This window comes from Pseudonaja textilis, chromosome Z, assembly GCF_049901715.1.
Source record: "Pseudonaja textilis isolate UNSWEBS1 chromosome Z, rPseTex1.2, whole genome shotgun sequence".
Classification (NCBI taxonomy): domain Eukaryota; kingdom Metazoa; phylum Chordata; class Lepidosauria; order Squamata; family Elapidae; genus Pseudonaja; species Pseudonaja textilis.
In genome coordinates, this window is record NC_142008.1 from 127,768,880 (window position 1) to 127,790,787 (window position 21,908).

Below are 21,908 nucleotides of genomic sequence, written 5' to 3' on the forward strand. Positions count from 1 at the left end.
TTAATCTGAGAATATTCGTAGCTTTATTAGATTGGGCAGGTGAGGAGAATGCAGGAATGTTGGAACTCATATTTTGCAAGCTGCAAGTGAGTGTTGATTGGACTGCCTTCGGGCGAATAGATTATCTGCCTAAATCATTCACTCTACCACTTTCTTTGCTGTTCTCTTTCCTATTCTTAATTAGGCATCTCAGCAGTCTTCAGGTGAAGACATGGAAATTTCTGAAGATGAAGCCGAAGTTGAGCCTGCAACTCCTGTGGCAGGGGTGTCCGACCCTCATTTTTCTGTGATGCCATCAGTTCTGGGCCACATGCAATTGGGGGTGTCCTCCTTTACTTCCCACCATCATCCAGAACCACCGCCCTCTTATCCAATCCAGCCTCTCATGTCCGTCTCCCTCCCTCATCTGGCGGGTAAAACCCATTCACTCCCTAATTTTGGCCAAGTCGGTCCCCGTCTCGGTCATCGCCTGTCCGATTTCAGAGGACGAGCAAATGTGGTGGGTGGAGGCCGTGGTGCTCCCCACATCTATGACTTTGTCAACTCCATGGAGCTCATGAACAGGCTTGGCAACCAGTGGGGTGGGATGCCCATGTCTTTCCAGATGCAAACCCAGATGCTTAGCCGCCTTCAGCAGCTGCGTCAAAGCAAAGGCCAGTACGAGGACCCTTTCTCCTACCACCAAGACGCAGCTTCCTTTTGTGGTCGTCCTCTGTATGGTGCCGGGTACTTATTGGAGCAGGGCACTCACCACTTCCAGCGAGACCAGCTTTTCATGCAACAGCCATCAGCAGTTGGAACCTCAGAGCAGCAGCAGCAGCAGCAACATTCCTCGGAGCAGCCGCCTCTGCCCCCTCCACAGAGGCATCTTGATTTCCGGACAGCTCCATGGGGATATCAGGAAGAGGTGGCTCCGCTCCCACCGCTTCCTGAAGATCCACACGCCTGTGTAGTGGACAGTGTCCTTGCAACCCTCATGCAGGAGATGAAGAACATCATGCAGCGAGACCTCAATCGCAAGATGGTGGAGAATGTGGCTTTCAGCACCTTTGACAAGTGGTGGGAGTGCAAAGAGGAAAAGGCCAAGGTGATTTTGCGGCAGGGGAATGGAAGGGATGGGTTACCACCCACCTGAGGCAGATTGGAAGGAAATGGGAGATAGGTTATCTCTGTACAGGTAATTCTCAACTTACAGCAGTGATGGTTGCAAGGTCCCAGAGTCACGTGATCCCCGTTTGTGATATTCTGACAAGCAAAGTCAATGGGGAAGCCAGGATCACTTAACAGCTGTGTTACTAATTTAAGAACTAAAGTGATTCACTTAACAAATGTGGTGAGAAAAGTCATAAAATGGAGCAAAGTGACTTAGCATATTTCTCATGTAACAACATACATTTTGGGCTCAATTGTGGTCGTAAGTTGAGAACTACCTGTATTGTCTATTTGAGTAGTTTAGTAATATTGGGCCAGAGAGAGAGAGAAAGCGAGAGAAAGACAATAGTACCCAGGTATATAGGTTGGCAACCTTTATAAGAAGTGATCCTTTCATAAACTCTGAGATTAATAAAATAGTTCTCAGATTGTAGTTCTATAGGCCAGCTTACTACTTTAGACTCTTCTATTTTATACCCTGCTTTCTTCTAGAATGCTACTTTCTTCCAGCATGCCCGTAATTTTTCCATAATCAATGCTGCAATCTTCTTGTCTTTAGCCTTTCCAGAACACTGTTAAACAGCTAGTCAAAGAAGAGGAGAAGGACAAAACCAAACTGAAAGATCCCGCCCTTCTGTCTCTAGTGGACTGGGCCAAGAGTGGTAGGACCGGTGGCCTGGAGGGCTTTGGCTTTGGGACTGGCTTTCGAGGAGTCCTCAGGCTCCCCTCCTTCAAGGTAAGGCTTAAGATACAGAAGGATCTTGACAGACTTGAACATTGGGCACTATCTAACAAAATGAAATTCAATGATGAAAAAAGTAAGATTCTACATTTAGGCAAGAAAAACAAAATGCCCAGATAAAGTATATTTGCTAGCTTGCTCAATAATAGTAACTGTGAGTGAGATCTTGGAGTCCTTGTGGACATTCATTTAAATATGAGCCAGCAGTGTGCTGCAGCAGCCAAAAAAGGCAACACAGTTCTAGGCTGCATAAACAGGGAGAGAGTCAAGATCACGTGAAGTGTTTTAATCCCACTTTATAATGCCTTGATAAGGCCCCACTTGGAATACAGTTTTGGTTTCCACGATGTAAAAAAGATGTTGAAACTCTAGAAAGAGTGGAGAGAAGAGCAGCAAAGATGATCAGGGGATTGGAGGCTAAAACATAAAGAACGGTTGCTGGAATTGGATATGTCAAGCTTAATGAAAGGGGTGACATGATAACAGGGTTCCAATATCTCAGGGGCTGCCACAAAGAAGAGGGAGTCAAGCAATTTTCAGAGCACCTGAGGGCAGGACAAGAAGCAATGGGTGGAAACTAATCAAAGAGATAAACAACTAGAACTAAGAAGAAATTTCCTGAGAGAACAATTAATCAGTGGAACAACTTGCCTCCAGAAGTTGTGAATGCTCCAACACTGGAAGATTTTAAGAAGAGATTGAATAACCATTTGTCTGAAATGGTATAGGGTTTCCTGCCAACGCAGCGGGTTGGACAAGAAGTCCTTCAGTGTCCTTCCAACTCTGTTGTTCTATTCTATACTAAAGGCCAGGGTATCCTCTGGGGCTGGGGGCCTGTTCAGGAAGCTGTACAGAGTGGGACTCATATTTCTTCAGGGGCAAATGATTTAGTTTGTTTGCCATCTGAAAAATGGTGCTCTACTCAGGAAACCCATTGTTTACTTTTGCCACAGGTGAAAAGGAAAGAACCCTCTGAAATCTCAGAGTGCAGCGAAGTGAAGCAGCCCTGCCCTTCTACTCCTGCCGAAGAGGATGCGGAAGGTACGTAGCCTCACCTCCAGGTTGTTATTTATACTCTTTAGCCTTTTATAATCGGCGAGAGGATGACTTTTTTAAAAAAAAATTCAAAGCATAGGTATCCTTTGCTTTAGCCAGGAACGTTCCCATGATCTGAATAAAAACCAGTCTGTCCCTGCTCTCTGGTTTATAGTCTGAGTAGGTTTGACAGAGAACTAGTAAAAAAAGAAAAATGGAACAGATTTAGCCAGCTGTGATGGAAATGGGCTGCCCAGGGAGGTTTAGAAGATACCACCCCTTTGAGAATGCTAATGTTGCTTTTCTTCTTCATTGGTCCCATTGTCTTGGGAGAGGCTCAGTCTACGTCACTGCAGCAGGAAAGGGAGATGAAGTTCCTTGGTGTCTCTTGCTATTTTCTTCATTTTCCCTCTCTATTCCACTTTGCAGATAAAAAATCCTTACAGATACCCAAGACCTCCAAGAGGGACGATGAAAGGATCAAAGGTCCAGGAAAGCGGCGAAAACTTTTTTGTCTGGACAGTGAAGGAGAGGAGGCATCTGAGGACTCCTCCTCAGAGAAGGTGAGAGGAAACTAACATTGTTTTAGCTGTTCCTGCCAGCATTATGCTTATGTACTCTTGATATTTGTGGATCATCCATGTTAAAGTTGGTTCCCACCACAAATTAACTTGGAAACAGTTTGAATATGTATTGGTTACAGAAGGCCTACTGACCTCTAGATCCTGAGTTATCCTTGGGTGCTTGGTCAGATAGCATGTTGATTCCCAGAAGAACCTTAAATTCTTTCTTTTCTTGTCATGTTTCTCCAAAAAAACCTCCCAAAGGAAATGGTTCCCCTGTAGAATTCAGAATAATTCTGCAAGCCTTAAATGTCTTTGAGATAAAACTACTGCTCTGTGATTTGGGAATTCTAGCCAGACTTTGGGCTTGAGAACTTTATGTCACTGTCTTCCTAGGAGGAAGAGGAAGAGCGCCGTGAAGATGAACAAGGTGCCGGAGGACACAGCAGAAAGAGGGAACAATCTGAAGGTATTTTTCAGTTAATAATTGATTGATGAGAGACCTCATTAGCTGGTATACATGGTGACATGCCATTATCTATATCATCATGTAATTGTAATACCAGTTTTTTGATACCTGTGGAAATTAAAGCTGGGTTTAAATTCAAACTGTTTGTTTTGTTTTGGGGGTTGTTTTTGTTTGTTTTTTGGTTTATTATATGCTATCTGGAGAGCTGCAGTGGATAGCCCGGTAAATTATTCAAACAAATAATTTCAAATTCTTAGCAATGTGTTTTATACCTCTTTTAATGAATTCATTTCTTCCATATGTGCTCTCACTACCTCCACCACTCCCAAGATTATCTCCCTCCGTTCATATAATTTTCAGAGCATTTCTCTAATCCATAGGTAAGCAGAACAGTTGCAGTATTACTAATACACTGCTCAAAAAAATAAAGGGAACACAAAAATAAGACATCCTAGATCTGAATGAATGAAATATTCTTATTAAATGCTTTGTTCATTACATAGTTGAATGTGCTGACAACAAAATCACACAAAAATTATCAATGGAAATCAAATTTAGCAACCCATGGAGGTCTGGATTTGGAGTTACACCCAAAATTAAAGTGGAAAAAATCACTACAGGCTGATCCAACTTTGATATAATGTCCTTAAAACAAGTCAAAATGAGGCTCAGTAGCGTGTGTGGCCTCCACGTGCCTGTATGACCTCCTTACAACGCCTGGGCATTTTCCTGATGAGGTGGCAGATGGTCTCCTGAGGGATCTCCTCCCACACCTGGATTAAAGCATCCCCCCAACTCCTGGACAGCCTGTGGTGCAACCTGGCGTTGGTGGATGGAGTGAGACATGATGTCCCAGATGTGCTCAATTGGATTCAGGTCTGGGGAATGGGCGGGCCAGTCCATAGCATCAATGCCTTCGTCTTGCAGGAACTGCTGACACACTCCAGCCACATGAGGTCTAGCATTGTTTTCCATTAGGAGGAACCTAGGGCCGACCACACCAGCATATGCTCTCACAAGGGGTCTGAGGATCTCATCTCGGTACCTAATGGCAGTCAGGCTACCTCTGGCGAGCACATGGAGGGCTGTGTGGCCCCCTAAAGAAATGCCACCCCACACCATTACTGACCCACTGACAAACCGGTCATGCTGGAGGATGTTGCAGGCAGCAGAACTTTCTCCACGGCATCTCCAGACCCTGTCACATCTGTCACATGTGCTCAGTGTGAACCTGCTTTCATCTGTGAAGAGCACAGGGCACCAGTGAAGAATTTGCCAATCTTGGTGTTCTCTGGCAAATGCCAAACATCCTGCACAGTGTTGGGCTGTAAGCACAACCCCCACCTGTGGACATCGGGCCCTCATACCAACCTCAGGGAGTCTGTTTCTGACCATTTGAGCAGCCACATGAACATTTGTGGCCCGCTGGAGGTCATTTTGCAGGGCTCTGGCAGTGCTCCTCCTGTCCCTCCTTGCACAAAGGCGGAGGTAGCAGTCCTGATCCTGGGTTGTTGCCCTCCTACAGCCTCCTCCACGTCTCCTGATGTACTGGCCTGTCTCCTGGTGTCTGGACAATGCTCTGGACACTACGCTGACAGACACAGCAAACCTTCTTGCCACAGCTCCCATTGATGTGCCATCCTGGATGAACTGTGCTACCTGAGCCACTTGTGTGGGTTGTAGACTCCGTCTCATGCTACCACTAGAGTGAAAGCACCGCCAGCATTCAAAAGTGACCAAACCATCAGCCAGAAAGCATAGGAACTGAGAAGTGTTCTGTGGTCACCACCTGCAGAACCACTCCTTTATTGGGGATGTCTTGCTAACTGCCTATGCTTTCCACCTGTTGTCTATTCCATTTGCACAACAGCATGTGAAACTGATTGTCAGTCAGTGTTGCTACCTAAGTGGACAGTTTGATTTCACAGAAGTGTGATTGACTTGGAGTTACATTGTGTTGTTTAAGTGTTCTCTTTATTTTTTTGAGCAGTGTATATCCATGTGCTACTCACTGCAAACTAAACTCGGAGTAAAGTATTCGGTTTGGTCCTTATTTATTTTCCCATAAGTGTATAAAAGAAAATACTTTGCAGATGTTTTTCAGTCCAGAAGGAAGGACAAAGAATTATAGAAGTGTCTAAAATCCAGCCGTCTTGTTTCTTCAGTTCACTTCACATTGAAATGTATTGTTCTCGTTTGAAACAATAATAATATCAATGGAATCCTGAAAAGGCTAAATTCTGGACCTGTCCTCGTGCAACATGTGGAAAATCTTGGAATTATTATTTTGTTGTACTTTATCCTTGATCCAGATCGTGATAGCGATGGTTCGTCCAAATATTCACCTTATGAGGAGTCTGATGATGACAGCGACAGCACTTCTGATTCCGAAAGCAGCTCCTCTTCCTCCTCTTCCTTGTCATCATCATCATCATCGTCATCTGATGAGGAAGAGGTTGAGAGCATGGAGGAAATAGATGGCTCTGCCACTCCACTGGAGTCATTGGGACGCACGGAAGAGAGAATATGGCCAGCAACAGACATTGAGATGGGCAAGAAGTCAGAAGCAGCTCTCCTTCAAGGTAAGATGCTACGCTCTGGATTTCCCTAGGAAAAGCCGACTGATCTTTCCAGAGTGATGGGGAGGACAGCAGCTGCATCTTATCATGATTTCTGTGCTTTGAAGCTAGGAGTAATTTGCCCTGTTTGCAGCTATTAATTCAAGAATAACCTCAGGGCTTTGTACACATGTATGCTGTTCCTAGATGACTTAATTCTGTATTATGGTTTTTGGTGCCAATTTTCTGCTGATAACGCTCAGCCCCCTCTTTCTGTACCAGACATTTCCAAATGTTCTTCTGATACTGCCTCAGAATGGATATGTCCAAGATTGACCCATTTTAACTCTGGCCTCTTTGTATGAGCTTTCACATCTGTCTTTCCATCTTCAATTGATCACCAAATCATGTGGCATCTATTTTTCTCCTGTCTCTTTTCCACCTAACCATCACTATTGTTGTACCTGGAGCCCTCACAGCCTAGGGTTCTTTTAACAGGCCATAATAGAATCTGGCCACGCAAATGGTAGATTACAAATCAGCCTAATTAATAATAAATTATCATGAGTAGGAATAGGGAGAAGAGTTCATTTTGCTTGGACATAATGATATTAAGGGAAATGCAAAACATTCCAAATGAAATGTGGAAAGTTTCACACAGATAGTCCTAGACTAACAGTAGTTCGTTTAGTGACTAAAGTTACAATGTCGCTCAAAAAAGTGGCTTAAGACTGTTTTTCATACTTACGACCATTGTAGCATCCCCATTCTCGTGTGATCAAAATTCAGATTGGCAGCTGATTCATATTTATGATGGTTGCAGTGTCCTAGGGCCATGTAATCCCCTTTTGGGACCTTCTGACAAGCAAACTCAATGGGGAAGCCAGATTCACTTAATAACCGTGTTACTAATTTAAAAACTGCAGTGATTCATTTAACAACTGTGGCAAGAAAGGTTGTAGAATGGAGGAAAACTCAAATAACAAATTCTTAGCGACATAAATTTTGGGATCAGTTGTGATCATAAGTCAAAGACTATCTGTATTTGAAATACCAAATGGTCATTCTCAGAATGGCTAATTTGTGTGTGCAAACTAGCTGCTTTGACTGTGAAACAAGTTATTTAACCATGAGGATGAAGGTTCGTTCTGTGAGCTTATGGGTTGGTTTCTGAACGTTTCGTTACCAGGCTAGGTAGCAGCGGAGTTTAGGGAATGTCAGTGTCCTCTATTTCCCTATTTTAACCGTGTTAGAAGTGTTTGACCTCCAAACAGCTTTGAATTGATGGAATGTTGTACACCTCCCATTATGGTACTGGTATCATTTTGCATTCAAGCCTTCCCCAAGAGAAGCTATGATTGCTAAACAGGGATAAGTGTAGGTCACTGCAATCTAAAAATCATATTTAAGGGGAAAAAATCTTGGTCATTTGGATTATCTTGGATAATTTGGAACTAGTCATTGTGCCTCAGATTTCTTTGTTAGAGGGTTCATTTGGTTGTTTCCTTGACTACCTGGGGCATTCTGCAACATTAATGGAATATGGGGGAAGGGGGGAAGAGATGCGCCCTGGGAAGCAATCAGACAAGAGAGGGAGGAGCCCTGGGAATCTTAGAAAAGGCCCGCTCTCATAAATCAAGCAGCTAAAAGTGACACCAAGAAGTTTGCTACATTCAGACATGCAAAATTGTCTTAATATAGCCTTTCGATAAGGTAGATTTAGTTCCTCTAGTTGTGTTGTCTCTCTAGTTTACCCAGCAGGGCTGACAGATACCGATTCAAAAGTATCAAGACTCTTCCTGTCCTGCTTCTTTAATGCTAAGCTACAAATGTTAGCAGTCTAATATTAAAATTTCCATTTAAATAAATAGACCAAATCAAGAATCCGTAGACAAAGACTTTTTTTGTCCCTTCATTGATGAAAATAAGAACATCTTTTATATCTTTATTATACTTAGCCCTGAAAGGACTCCTTAAATCACTAACGTAAACTTTATCTCTCTCATATAGGCCATGTTGTTGAGGAGAAGCCTGCTTTACCTCAGAATGATACTTTCCTAGTCCCAGCAATAGAGGAGAAAGGTGTCTGGATAGCCCCAGAAGAGCGAACACGACAAGAACGATCTTCCTCACCCATTCCACTTCTGCCACCACCCAAGAAACGCCGGAAAACAGTGTCCTTCTCAGCTCCTGGTGAGGATGAAGGGACCTTGGAGAAGCCACTGGAATTGGCACCTTTGGGTCTCCTAGCCCCACCGCCTCCACCTCCTCCTCCTGTCCCCACAGGGGAAGCACAATCTCTATTAGTTCCTGTGGAACCCATGCTACCACCCCAAGTGTCCTTAACTTCAGATACCCCTGTTCCAGTTACTTGCTCCTTGCCTCCCCCAGCCTCCCCGGTAAAGCTAGTGGCTCCTCCCAGCCGCAGGCGGGAGCCGCCAAAAGCAAGTCAAAGGACAATCAGCAACCTGCCAGCAGACCACGCTTCTCTTGTGAAGTGTTGGTCAGAGGATATGCCAACTGGTCGCTCCCGAAACCGTTCTCGCTCCCGAAACTCAGAACATTTGAGGATACCACAACCCCCAGAGGAAGATAGACTGCATATGCGTGAGCAGATGGGAGCTTCCTCACTACTGGAGCTGGCCAATCAGCCTGACCTGGCCGTACTGGCTGATGTGGCTCTCAAGATGCCCACCGTTGCAGGTAGAGAAGATTTGGAGGAGACCTTGGATGAATCTCAGGAGCCGAAGCGTCTGCTTCTTCCACCCGTGTTATCCCTTGAAGTCAGCAGCATCTTCATGGAGCATAACTATACCATGGCAGTGCGTGCAAAACCAGTAACTGTCTCCCGGAAACACGATGAGGCAGCACTACTTGGTTCTGCTGACCTGTTGCAGATGGAAGTATTTAATGAGCACATTGGTGAGGTTCTGGAGGCTCCGGAGGAGATAGTGGCAGATGCCAGTGAAGTCAGAACTGAATCTGAAGTGGGCGATCTTGTAGCACTGGCGCCCCCACCTCCCCAACCCCTCGAAAAGCCTAAGATACCTGCTGTCCCAGACCAGCAGCAGCCACAGATGAAGAAACCTCCACACGGCCTAAAGGAGGAGGTGGTAAAGGATATAGGAGCATTACCTTTTGTCCCAGAGAGTCTGTTCCCTTCTGAGAGTGAGGAGGAGGAGGAAGAGGAAGAGGAAGAAGATGATGAGAGCCTTGATAGCAGTGATGAAGGGGAGATTCGTAGGAGATCTCTGCGCTCTCATTCACATAAGCACACCCCTACCCAGCCCCCAGTCTTTGAGACACGCAGTGAATTTGAACAGATGACAATCTTGTATGACATCTGGAATTCAGGGCTAGATTTCGAAGATATGAAATACTTGAGACTGATGTATGAGCGTTTGTTGCATGAGGACAATAGCACAGACTGGCTGAATGACACACATTGGGTCCAGCACACCAATATCCTTCCTGAAATATGTGTTAAATTTGTGGGTAGGATGTGGCTCTCATGAACTTGTATTGAAAGGATAGCAAACCTGTGGCTTTCCGAGTACCTCTGTGCTACAGTTGTCAGTGTTCTTACAGCACAGACCAGGTTGGGAATTGTAGTTCAGCATCTCGACAGCTCTATCCCATTTTAACATTCTTTTATTATACTATCAGCGGAGATTTCTGAGTATTATATTTTATTGAATTCTTCTGGGAATCCTCTTTTGCACATTCTAGTCCTCTTCCCTCCTTTCCTTCAAAGATCTGCAATTCTCTAGGTAGAAGGAATGGCTGTTAACCAAAATGGAATCTGTAGTGTCAATACATCTAGGGCAGAAATGCCAAACTGGAGATGCATGGGCCAAATGCGTTATGTACAGGCTGTGCCCACCCCAGTTCTCTGAAGAGAAAAAATGTCACGAAAAGTCAGCGTGATCTAGGCCTTTCCATCTTTCTTACTGTATTATCTATTTTATCTAAAGAAAATAGGAAAAGAGTTACCGTATTTTTTGCTCCATAAGATGTACTTTTTTGTCTCTCAAAAGCGGCTGGAAATGTCTGTGTGTCTTATGGAGTAAATATTGCTGAACCCACCCATTGGCCCCCACCCTTCGGCCATTTCCGGCTCTGCTTGCCCCATTTTCAGCCTCCGCATGCCTTGTTTTTGGCCTCCGCGTATCCCATTTTCAGCCCATTTGGTAGTGATAAGCGGCGGCAGCAATCCCCATCACCTGGAACAGCTGATCGGCAGTATTCTGAAGGCCTATCCACCTGCCAATCAGCTGCTGAATCAGGCTGCGATAACATGCTGAAGCTGACCAGGCTATCTGCTGTTTGCTGCAAGGACGCTAGCCAGATGAATACCGATGGATGCTAGGAGGCAGGGGCAGATTTTTTTTTCTTGTTTTCCTCCTCTAAATCTAATGTACGTCTTATAGTCTGGAGCGTCTTATGGGGCAAAAAATAATACAGTAATTTCATATTCCAACTATTAGACTTCATTGGGCAAACTTAATGGAATTCTATCAAACGTGGAGTACATAGCATAAAAACATTTATATTTCAAAACAACAGAACCTTTGGTGTATAAGATTATATTTTAAGTGCAATGATACTATGTCTCCTCCAGAGCTGCTATTCAGTCTCCTCTCAAAGGTGCTTTTTCAAAAGGCAACTAGACTGTTTTTTCTTTGAGGAGGAGGAAGATGTTTCGTTTCTTATCCAAGAAGCTTCATCAGTTTTGTCAGGATGGTTGAGGCCATGGAAGGAATCCATCCATCCATCCTTTCATTACCCCCACCATCCTGCCAAAACTGATGAAGCTTCTAGAATGATAAGTGAAACTACTTCCTCAAAGGAAAAACAACAACATTCCATTTGGCTTTTGAAAAAGCACCCTTGAGGCAACTAGGACCTGAATGATTGAGAATCTCCACATACATTCAGTCTCCTGTTGTTTTTTACCAAATTGCAGTTGGTGACTGGATTGTGCTTTATGACAAATATTGAAACGGATTACTTCTTCCTACTGTACTAGACTTTTAGGTAGTTAAAACAAATTGCAAAAGATACACATAGTCTTTATTTAGCAGCTGTCTGAATTAGTGACTGTTTTCAGTTATGACTGTGATGAAAAAGTAACTATGACTAATCCTTGTATTTAAAACCTTCGCGGGTTTGTAAAGCAAAGGATCAGCTGAAGTAATATCACAAGCACAGTTACAGTTTCACTTTGACTGCTTCACTTAACCAAGTGGTCAGTCCCAATTGTGGTTGCTAATGGGGTCTTGCCTATGTTTTAAAAACTCTTTAAAATCAAAGATTCCAATATTTCAATTTGTATATTCAGTTTTAATGCTGCCTAATTAGATTTAAGAACAGTAAGGTGCAGATGCAGAATGGGGGGGGACTTTTTGTGATTATTTACATATAAAGATATAAATTCTGGAGGGAAAAAATGGCTGTTTTCTCCTTCCTGTTGGCCCAAGGCCTTTAAAGAAGGAGAGTTGTAGTTCTGGAGTAGACAAATTTAGAAACTGTCCATCTTTGTGGCAATACTTCCTGCTCATATTTGTCTTCCACTAGATGAGAATATATGTAGTTCAGGGTTGAACTCTGGAGTTCTTGATGCTCTAATTGCAAAAGATACACATAGTCTTTATTTAGCAGCTGTCTGAATTAGTGACTGTTTTCAGTTATGACTGTGATGAAAAAGTAACTTTATGACTAATCCTTGTATTTAAAACCTTCACGGGTTTGTAAAGCAAAGGATCAGCTGAAGTAATGTCACAAGCACAGTTACAGTTTCACTTTGACTGCTTCACTTAACCAAGTGGTCTGTCCCAATTGTGGTTGCTAATTGATTGTTTGCTTGTAGACATTCCATTTCCTAACAAGGTATCATCATCAGCACTATATGATATTTCTCCTTGACTGTCCTGCCTCCACTCACAAATATTGCAAATCCCAAACGGAAGAGGAAATTATCTGACCTGCGGGAACATCAAACAGGTTGTGCTCGTAGTGAGGGCTATTACCACATCAGTAAGAAGGAGAAGGACAAATACCTTGACATGTGCCCAGTCACAGTGCAACAGTTGGACACCACTGATACCCAGGTTTGGCCCTGTTCTTGTGATGTGCTCATGTGTTTAGTATGTTTTATGCAGCATCGATTCCAGAAATTACTGATGGAACCATTGAAACACAGTGAGCATAGGTATCGGTAGATCCTCACATATTATAAAGATTAGGACTGGCTATAAACCACAGTGAAAAATTCTGCACCACGATAATTCTTAAACCTTGTAGGAGAGAAGTCTCACAATTATTTTCAGCTTCATGCTTTAACTGGATTTTTCTTAATTTGTGTGAAATTTTCTACCACTACATTTTGCAATCATTGACAAGTGAGGTATTAAGATTAAGATGCTGAAGATACACTACCAGCAATCTGGGACTGTTTCTCAGCAATTCTTCAATGTTCTTAGGATTCACAAGACATTGCTTAAAATTGTTAATCGTTTTCCTTTATTAATGAAAATTGGAACTATTTTTAAAACTGAAAATGAAATAGCAGAAAACAGAAGAATTGGAAAACAATGCATAAGTGCAATTTATGTGAAGTGGAAATGTTGAGTGTGCTCTCATTTTATGTCCTATCATTGCTCCAACCAATTAATCTGGTAACTATAGAAGGAACAACCTGTTAATGTTATTTTATGTAATGGAATATGCATATGTTAGCCATACCATGATTTAGAAGTAGTTATGGTTCATTTATGATATTCAGGTTTTCTATTTATAGATTTTTAAGTATTTAGATTTATTTATTGACATATAAGTTATCATTTTATAGGCCTATAGATTGTCAATGTATATGAGTTAAACCTTACTGCATTATGGAAAATAATGTTCAAATTGCAAAATTTAGAAAGTATATGTATCTCCTAAGGCACTCTCGCCATGGGAGACTTTTTGAAAAGCTGTAACTGTTGGCAGTATAGTATGCAAATTGATCGTTAATTTGTAAGTTTATTTTAGTATATGTGAGAAATTCTAGTATCATTTTTGCTGCCATAGACCAGTATTTCTCAACCTTGACAAGTTTAAGTGACATGGACTTCAGCTCCCAGAATTAAACATATAGATGCTCTGGGGAATTCTGGGAGTTAAAGTTCACACCACTTAAAGTTGTCAGGATTAAGAAACACTGTCCACCTTAAGGCATTGTCATCTTGCAAGGATGGATACATCCATAATTCAAATAATGAGATTTTTTTTCCTGACTGCTTCCTTTACATTCATTATTTCTAACAAGCTTGTTATGCCTTCCCAGGGCACCAACCGCATCTTGTCAGAACGACGATCTGAGCAAAGGCGTCTGCTGAGTGCCATCGGCACCTCTGCCATCCTTGACAGTGACCTTCTGAAACTTAATCAGCTGAAGGTACCAAAGCGATTTTATTAAGCAAATTGGAGGGGTGGGAATAGAAGAGAAGATGTCAGGTAGGGTTGGGAGCCTAGAATATATTAAAGCATTTTTTAATTTAAATAGATGAACAGTAATAGTACTGTAAATTAAATAACTCCTTTTTCCCTTTTCATTTATTTTAGATATTTTATTTTATAATTGGCCAAAATTGAAGATGCATTTCCTTTTTTGTGCAACTTCCCTTCAGAATTTTGAGGACTGATCATCCTATGTTTTTAAAAAAACAATAAAACCATAAAGACTCCTGTGGAAAATCTCAGTTGTCCAAGTCATGGTTGTCCCAAAGGTGCTTTTTCAAGAGGCAACAGGACTTTCTGGTTTTTTTTGTGTGTGTACACAAGGCTGTTTCTCTCAGCTACAGAATAAAGAACTTACACTCCATTGCTGGGGTTTCCCTCTTCCTTATATTTCCTTACAGTTCCGGAAAAAGAAACTCCGGTTTGGACGGAGTCGAATTCATGAGTGGGGCCTGTTTGCAATGGAGCCTATTGCTGCCGATGAAATGGTCATTGAATATGTGGGGCAGAACATCCGCCAGGTAAGCAAGCAAAAGCAAACTGAGCTCTATAAGGTAATACTACTACTGCTTTTTAATACTTTCATCAGTCCTGCCAGATGATGGAGATTTTTAATAACAAGTAATTCACCTTAAGACCAAAACTATTATTGTAATTTAACGTGTGCTGTTTTTTAATATGTTGATTTTATTTAATTTTGAAGAAAAACAGTTGTAATGTTTGGGACATTAACATCTGTAATTAATATTGATAGGATATCCATATTCTGTTTATTTTGTTTTCTCTGATCTGCTTTTAATAAAGAGAATATTAAGAACCTATTATATAAAAATCACAGAATTAAAATAACACATTTTACTGAAACCTAGAAGATAGAATACTAGATGATTAATATGGTTAGATTTAATAATATATGCTAGTCCTATATCAACATTCTATAGGCATACTTTTAGTTTCTGTAAATTTTATTTATGCTTTTTTTCTGGTTTTTCATTGTATTTTCTCATTAGCAGGTGATAGCCATTACTAAAAGTTTTGCAAATAGAGGCGTTTTCTTTTTTGGTCCAGTTGGGTAGTAGAAAACTGGCAATGATATGCAAAGTAGAGTTTTTCGTGATTTAATCCTCATGTTTTTAAAATTCCTACTTTTGTTAATGTTCATTTTCTGGTTATTGCTTGAATTAATTTAATTTAATTGATTTAATCCTCATATTTTTAAAGTTCCTACTTTTGTTAATGTTCATTTTCTGGTTATTGCTTGAATTTTAGATGTGCTTAGCTTATTTAAAAGTTATGGGCATATTAATTCAGTTTTTACTATGAAAAATCAGATTGTCAACATTCAACAATTTGCTGCTGAGTGTTGGTACTTATGGGTTTGTGGGTTGATTCAGATTTCCTATCCATGGAGTAGTCCAAATCGTGCTTCCAGCCTCAATCATAGCTTTCATTTTTTTCAAGCTTCAAGTGAATGGTAAACCTGATAAAATTAAGGAAGTCTCTGGTCTTTTCCTATATATGAGCCCTTTAAAAAATAAAATATAAAGTTTGAATGGTTTCCAAGACAGATAATGCCATAGTTAGATTCTTTTTTTCTCTGACGCTTCTGATTGTGATATATCAAGAGAACTATTGGGATCCTATTTGGAAGATGACCTCTTCCCTTGCCTGTCTTTTGCTGTCCTTAAATTAGCTATTGTTGCTTTTTTATATATAGTGAAAATGTGTAGCAGCTTGAGTAAATGAAACAGGAGAATGTAATGAAATTGAGGGGAACTTGACCTGAGTGTTCATGTAAGGCTTTTAGTGTTGGTCTGTGGGAGAGGCACCTGCAGCTAATTGGCACTAGATGGTGCTGTGAAGGCTGCATGGAACAGCCCTGCTTTTTCAGTGCTGAGAGTTTGTGTAGACAATGGATTGAATAAATGCCAGCTGATTTTCATCCACCTGGATAAAAGCATGGAAAGGACTAGTTGGAAGACTGTGCAGTTGCAGTTTGCACAGTCTGATGGCTGCCCCCCTCCTTTCCTTTCCCCTAAGAGAGGGAATTTCACTTCTATTCTGAGTCTCTGCTGTGCTCATTCTTTTTTAAAGATGGTGGCTGATATGCGTGAGAAGCGGTACGCTCAGGAAGGTATCGGGAGCAGCTATCTTTTCCGTGTGGACCATGACACAATCATTGATGCCACCAAGTGTGGCAATCTTGCTCGTTTCATCAATCATTGCTGCACAGTAAGTTATGTGGAGATGGCCCCTTCTTGTGATTCTTGCTGGTGTCCATTCTGTGCTAAGTTTAGCCTTTACAGAGAACACCTTGAATGGGCACGTGGCTGCATGCACACAAGTGAGAGGGGAGCGGGAGGGAGACAAGAGAAGAGATTCCTTCAACAGACTTAGCATTTAATATATTGGCCCTCCTTAGAATGGGGCAGCCTGCTGTGGTCTCTTGCTCTCTGCCTAATAGCATTTAAAGCCTTGCCAGGGTCAGGACTCTAGCTGTCTATCGGAACTATCAAGGAATGTCTTGGTCCCCCTGGCGTAAGGGAAAAGGGAAGAGCCCTCGTGAACTCATTCGTAGAATGTTGATCAATCAAGAAGGTACATGTCCCTTGCCACTTCCCTTGTTCCCAGCGTCTGTTTGTTTCAGTCCCAAATGGCTTTTGGGTTCCCCTTCCTTTCTAATACGATGGCAGCTGCAGGATGGAGTTTGAAAGGCATTGGCAAGAGGTGGCCTGCTGCTTTCTTTAAGGGACTCTTCACTCAGGTCTGTCTTTCCTTTCTCTAGCCCAACTGCTATGCCAAAGTCATCACGATAGAGTCCCAGAAGAAGATCGTGATCTACTCCAAGCAGCCCATCAGCATCAATGAGGAGATTACATATGACTACAAGTTCCCAATTGAGGAGAACAAGATTCCCTGCTTATGTGGCACAGAGAACTGTCGGGGGACCCTGAATTGAAACAGAAGCCTGGCATTCCTATTTATTTTGTTTGTTCACCCCATTTTTCACCAGTAGTTCAGCATCTCTTCCCACAGAGCTGCCGTGGGAAAGTTCTCAGTCGCCTTAAGACCCACCTAGAATCTTTTAGAAGTTTTCCATTTGCCTCTCCTCAGGTTCCTAATCAGTGAGAAATCTCCTTTTCTTCCAGTCAATCAGAAATGGTTCTATCCTTCTCACTTACACTGGTGTTTCTGTCATTTTTGATCCAACTCCAAAACAGATAGCAGTTAAACACCTCTTCCTCCTTAGATGAAGACCAGCTTTAATCTTAATTGCCTACAAGTCAGTTCTGCTTTTAAATTTAGCAAAAAGTTTGAGTCTCCTGTTCACTGAAGGGTACGCTAAACAAAATTTATTCCCTCCAATTTAAGGATCTTCAGCGTGTTGAGGTCAGTTAATAAAACTATAGGAATTGCAGGGTCCAAGAAAAAAACCTATGAAGAATTTTGAGACCATTCAGTGTTTGATGTTCTTGAAGGGCATAATGGTACATGTAGTTAGGAGTTGATGAATCCTTGAGATGTTATAGTTGAGGTTTCTTAAAGCATTGGATTCTTTTATAAAACATAGGTTTATTGAGATGTATATGAGAACAGTTCTGGAAGCAAATCCTTTCCTAAATGGACTTGTTCTGATATTCAAAGTTTTCCCTGAACCCTTATAGCCAAGATTATCCAGGGATTATGACTTCCCAGTTTCATTTAGCTATATCTATGTGCAAAGATTTTAAACTTTTCTGGTTTAAGATGATTTATTCCTAATTCCATCTGTCATTTTATTCTCCAACCACGCACTTAAGGTTACAATAGCAAAGATTCTGAAAAGTAATTTTATGGTGGCATTCAGATTGAACCTCCCTTTCCCTATGTTGTGTCTGCCTTGCAATAGGTATTAAAAAGGAGGGGAAATCCAAAACCCCATAATTAAGGGAGCTATTTCTTTGCTACAATTATGGCCGCAATAATCTGACTCATAGCATAAGCTAAGACCTTACCCCAATCCCCTTCCTTCCATATTTTTTTCTTAGGAGAAGAAAATTGTGTATATATCTAGTCCAGATGGATTGGTTGTTTCTTGTAGAAACACATGTTTACTGCGATGTAAATATTTTATTTTTGTTGTCCACTTCATACTGAAAAGAGAGCTGTAAATAACGTTTCATTATATTGCCTTTTCCTGCTTTTATCTATATTTGCGTCATGCCACTTTTCTTTTTAAAATGCAACATGCATCTTTTTCCTTATCGTGAAGCAAATGAATGGGGTATTAGAGGTCAGCAATGCGTATTTCATTAGCTACATACATGGGAGTCAGTTAAAACAAAAGACTTTAGGCACATCAAGCTATTTTAGCAGGATTTACTGTTTCTTATGTCCTATCACATTCTGGTTGTTTTTAATGTATGTTTCTAAACTGCTGCACTAAGATGGCAGTTCTGTTGAGGGATTCCTTATCCTGGCCTTCAGGAAAAAAACAGAATAGAATAGAAGTCAGTCTCCTGTTGATGTCACCAGTTAATCCCATTTCTGGGATAAGCATTACCTAACAACACCCATAGCCTTTCCTTTTCAACTGTTTTTTGCCCACCCCAATAACCTGTTGGAAATGAACCAGTTTAGGGATAGTGAGAGTAGGAGCTGAAGACCAAATGTTTAAGTGTGTCTCTTTTATTTCTTTTTCCTGAAAATGGCTCATTCCTCATATTGTTATTGTTTAATGAATACGTTGGGAACATGGATTTAATTAAAGTTTATTTCAACATTTGAAGTCTAATGAAGGAGGTAGTTAAATGGCATCTTCTCATTGCATTATATGCTGGTCAGTGTTTTATGCTGAAGGTATCTCATTTTGGTGGAGGTCTGCTCCTGCTCAGTTTGGGCCCTTGGAGAAGAAAGTTCTACATTTTGAAATTTTTCAGACGTATTTCTTTCGCAGAATGCATTAGATAAATAGTTTACACCATCCTGAAGAGATTGTTTGGGATCTTAATTTTCTTCTAATAGTCTTAACTAGCTAAAGAAGTGCGAGAAAACCCATTGTTTTGCTTTATAGGCTGACCAAAGGAAATTTTCAGGGGGACTAGAGTTTGAATTTGCAGTGACAGTCTTGCACAGACTTGACAAACTCAGCTGGATAACCTTTTGCTTATCATGTCATGTGGTTTTGTTGTCTGCATTTTCCCCCTTACAATGTTCTTAAATGTTGAAAACAAGGAAGTTGCGGCCACCCATTTTAGTTTGGAGAAGTGGAAAGTCTAAATCACCTGAGAAAAGAGTAAGGATGAATGTGGAGAAATAGTGTAAACATTCACACAAATACGTAGCATCATAGTTGTCTCAGTCCTAAACTACCAATTTCTCTAGGCCTTGGTTTGCCTATGAGGGCTGACTTTGATATCACATCCTGTAATAGCAGACTTGGTTGTTTTGTTTTAACTACATCCTTCCAGATGTTTGTGTCTGGGTGATTCTGCAACTGCTTTCTGACTGGCCATGAGAATTGACCCTAGAAACAATTCCAACCATTTCCCCTTTTTTTATTCCTTACTTTCCAAATGTGATTTTCCTCTGCTCAGGTGGCTATGCACTTGTAGGGGGGGGGACAAATGTGTAACCTACATGACTAAATTATGAATTAAAGCAGTTATAGTTGGAATCACCCATTCCATCTAGCCTGTCCTTCAAGTCTCTGTGTAAAGTGACATTTGGGTTTTGTTATAAATACCCATGGATGGCCCAGTCTGTTTTGGACATCTTTGTTGATAGCTTTTGCTTGAAACTTTGGCAAGATAATATTAGTTTAATGTTACTCTGCTAATTCCAAAAAAAGCTGCCTCACATACATTCCTTTAGGGTTTAAAAATTTTTGCCGCACAATTTTTCTAAATTTAGATAGCTTTTTTTAAAAAGCTGACTAAATTGCACCAAATTGTTATGATACATAAAACTTCTGCTTTTTATCAGAGTTAAATATTTTCCTCTGAAACTTTTTTATCAAAGAACCATAAGGATATTGAATTCCTATGGGGTTTTCTTTTTTTTTTTTTTTTGAGGGAGGGAGTGACCTTTTAAAGAATATGCCTCCCCTTATTTTACACTTGCAGGTAAAAACTTACCAGGCTAGCCAGAGGATTACAGCTGGGGAAATTTATTTACTTTGCATCAGTAAGAATATGCTAAAGAATCTTCCTCAGTGGGTTTTATTGCAATATTTCATCAGCTTTAGTTTATTTTTTTAAAATTTTAAATAGTGATGCCCGGTTGTGTCCTTGAGTCATGCAAAAACAAAAAGTAATAATAATCCATACTGTTTCTCTGCAAATATCCAAGCCTGAGTGTTCCAGATGCTCAATTTATTTACACATGGTGGCTAGTTTTCTAGATGGATCATGTACCTGCAATAGCCATTATATTTTCAAGAAATGTCATCTTCCACTTGCCTCCCATTTAATTACATATGTGCCTTTTTAAATTAGTTGTGGGAAGTTTCATTACTCTCACCTGTTCATTGGGAAAAATAAATATTTTGGTTCCAGTGTGTGTTTCCCTTCTTGCCAAAATCTACATTGTCTCAACTGACCTACACAATCACCTGTACAGTGGTAATTTCCTGCATCCAATTAAGCCACATACCTCCTGCTTGGATGGATGAGATAGTTTTACATTTTTAATAAAGCAATGAAATCTGTGTAAATTATTCTATATGCTTTAATAAATTGCTGATTTTGGCATCTTCCTCTCTCTCTCTCCCTCTCCTTCTCTCCCTCCCTCTCTCTCTCTCTCTCTCTCCCTCTCTCTCTCCCTTGACTCTTGCCAACTTGTAAAGACTAATGTTTTGTTACTCGTTTTTTCTTTATATGGGATTTTTTTTCCTGTGTACATATATGTAAAAAGAAAACAAGGGGGGGAAAAGATAATACAAAAAAAATTATACCAGAGAGGGTTACACTATTTAATCTTCTCTAGCAGCAAGGACAACTTGCCCGGGGTTTTGTGTTTTAACACAAAGGACGGAAATGTATGGACACGGATGGATAGATTCCCCCCTCCCCCACCCTCTTTCCTAGCTGCCCAGTGGATGGATGTTTTTTTTTAACTTGCATACCTATTCTGTCTATATAAATATTATATATAGAGATATATATAAATATATAAATATATTTTCGTTTGATCTTACTGGCTTCCTATTTGTAAATATGTTAATAATTTGTGGATTCATTACTTGGTGCCAGATAGCACATTTTTATAAAAGTCATTAAACTTTTATTCTACAAAAATGTATGGCTTTTGTTCTTATTTCTCTGCTCTGGATCTCTTGGAAATACAAACTTTATAAATAATGCTGAAAATTACATTAGCGGGCTCCAAAATATATAAAGACAGCATCTATAGGTAGAAATATATAAAGACAGCATCTATAGGTAGAAATCTGGATTGAAGTCACTTCAACTGAGAGTTCATTGTGTGATTTAACCCGTTTTAGTCATAGGCCCACTAGGATATTGCAAGCAAAAAAAAAAGGCCAAGCTTGTAATTAAATTCTCATGAAATAACAAGATCGTTACACTGGTTTATCTTTCTCTTTAAAAAAAAAATTCTAGGAATCATTCATTCAGATTTGCCTCCTCTTACTAGTGCATAATATATCTGCACTAGCATTCTGTTCTTTGCAAATCATGATAAATCTGAACATCAATCAGTTCTATGTTAATTAAATCACAACATTTTGGAGAAAAGTGCAATTTGTCTGCAGTTTTGGCATATTTAATTATCTGTAGCTGCTTTAGAAATGTTCCATCTGATTATAATGAAATAATTTTTTCATGGAAATTAGAATGCTTTTTCAAAAAATACTATGCTGAGAAATAACAACTTAAAAAACTTTT

The 21,908-nt window shown here is 40.6% G+C and overlaps 1 protein-coding gene across 3 annotated transcripts in view; it reads left to right on the forward strand.

Annotated features, from left to right (window-relative positions):
• The window catches only part of SETD1A (SET domain containing 1A, histone lysine methyltransferase), a 46,410-nt gene extending 25,300 nt beyond the window's left edge, over positions 1-21,110 (forward strand). For all 3 annotated transcript variants that reach the window (XM_087918233.1, XM_087918234.1, XM_026721095.2), the window contains exons 9-20: positions 185-1,087; positions 1,712-1,888; positions 2,848-2,935; positions 3,359-3,492; positions 3,889-3,961; positions 6,274-6,543; positions 8,530-9,981; positions 12,460-12,629; positions 13,850-13,960; positions 14,424-14,543; positions 16,117-16,254; positions 16,808-21,110. In XM_087918233.1, coding sequence (XP_087774359.1) covers positions 185-1,087; positions 1,712-1,888; positions 2,848-2,935; positions 3,359-3,492; positions 3,889-3,961; positions 6,274-6,543; positions 8,530-9,981; positions 12,460-12,629; positions 13,850-13,960; positions 14,424-14,543; positions 16,117-16,254; positions 16,808-16,981 — 3,810 coding nt within the window. In that variant the 3' untranslated portion in view covers positions 16,982-21,110. The remainder of the gene's footprint in view (positions 1-184; positions 1,088-1,711; positions 1,889-2,847; positions 2,936-3,358; positions 3,493-3,888; positions 3,962-6,273; positions 6,544-8,529; positions 9,982-12,459; positions 12,630-13,849; positions 13,961-14,423; positions 14,544-16,116; positions 16,255-16,807) is intronic.
• The last annotated feature ends 798 nt before the right edge of the window (positions 21,111-21,908 follow it).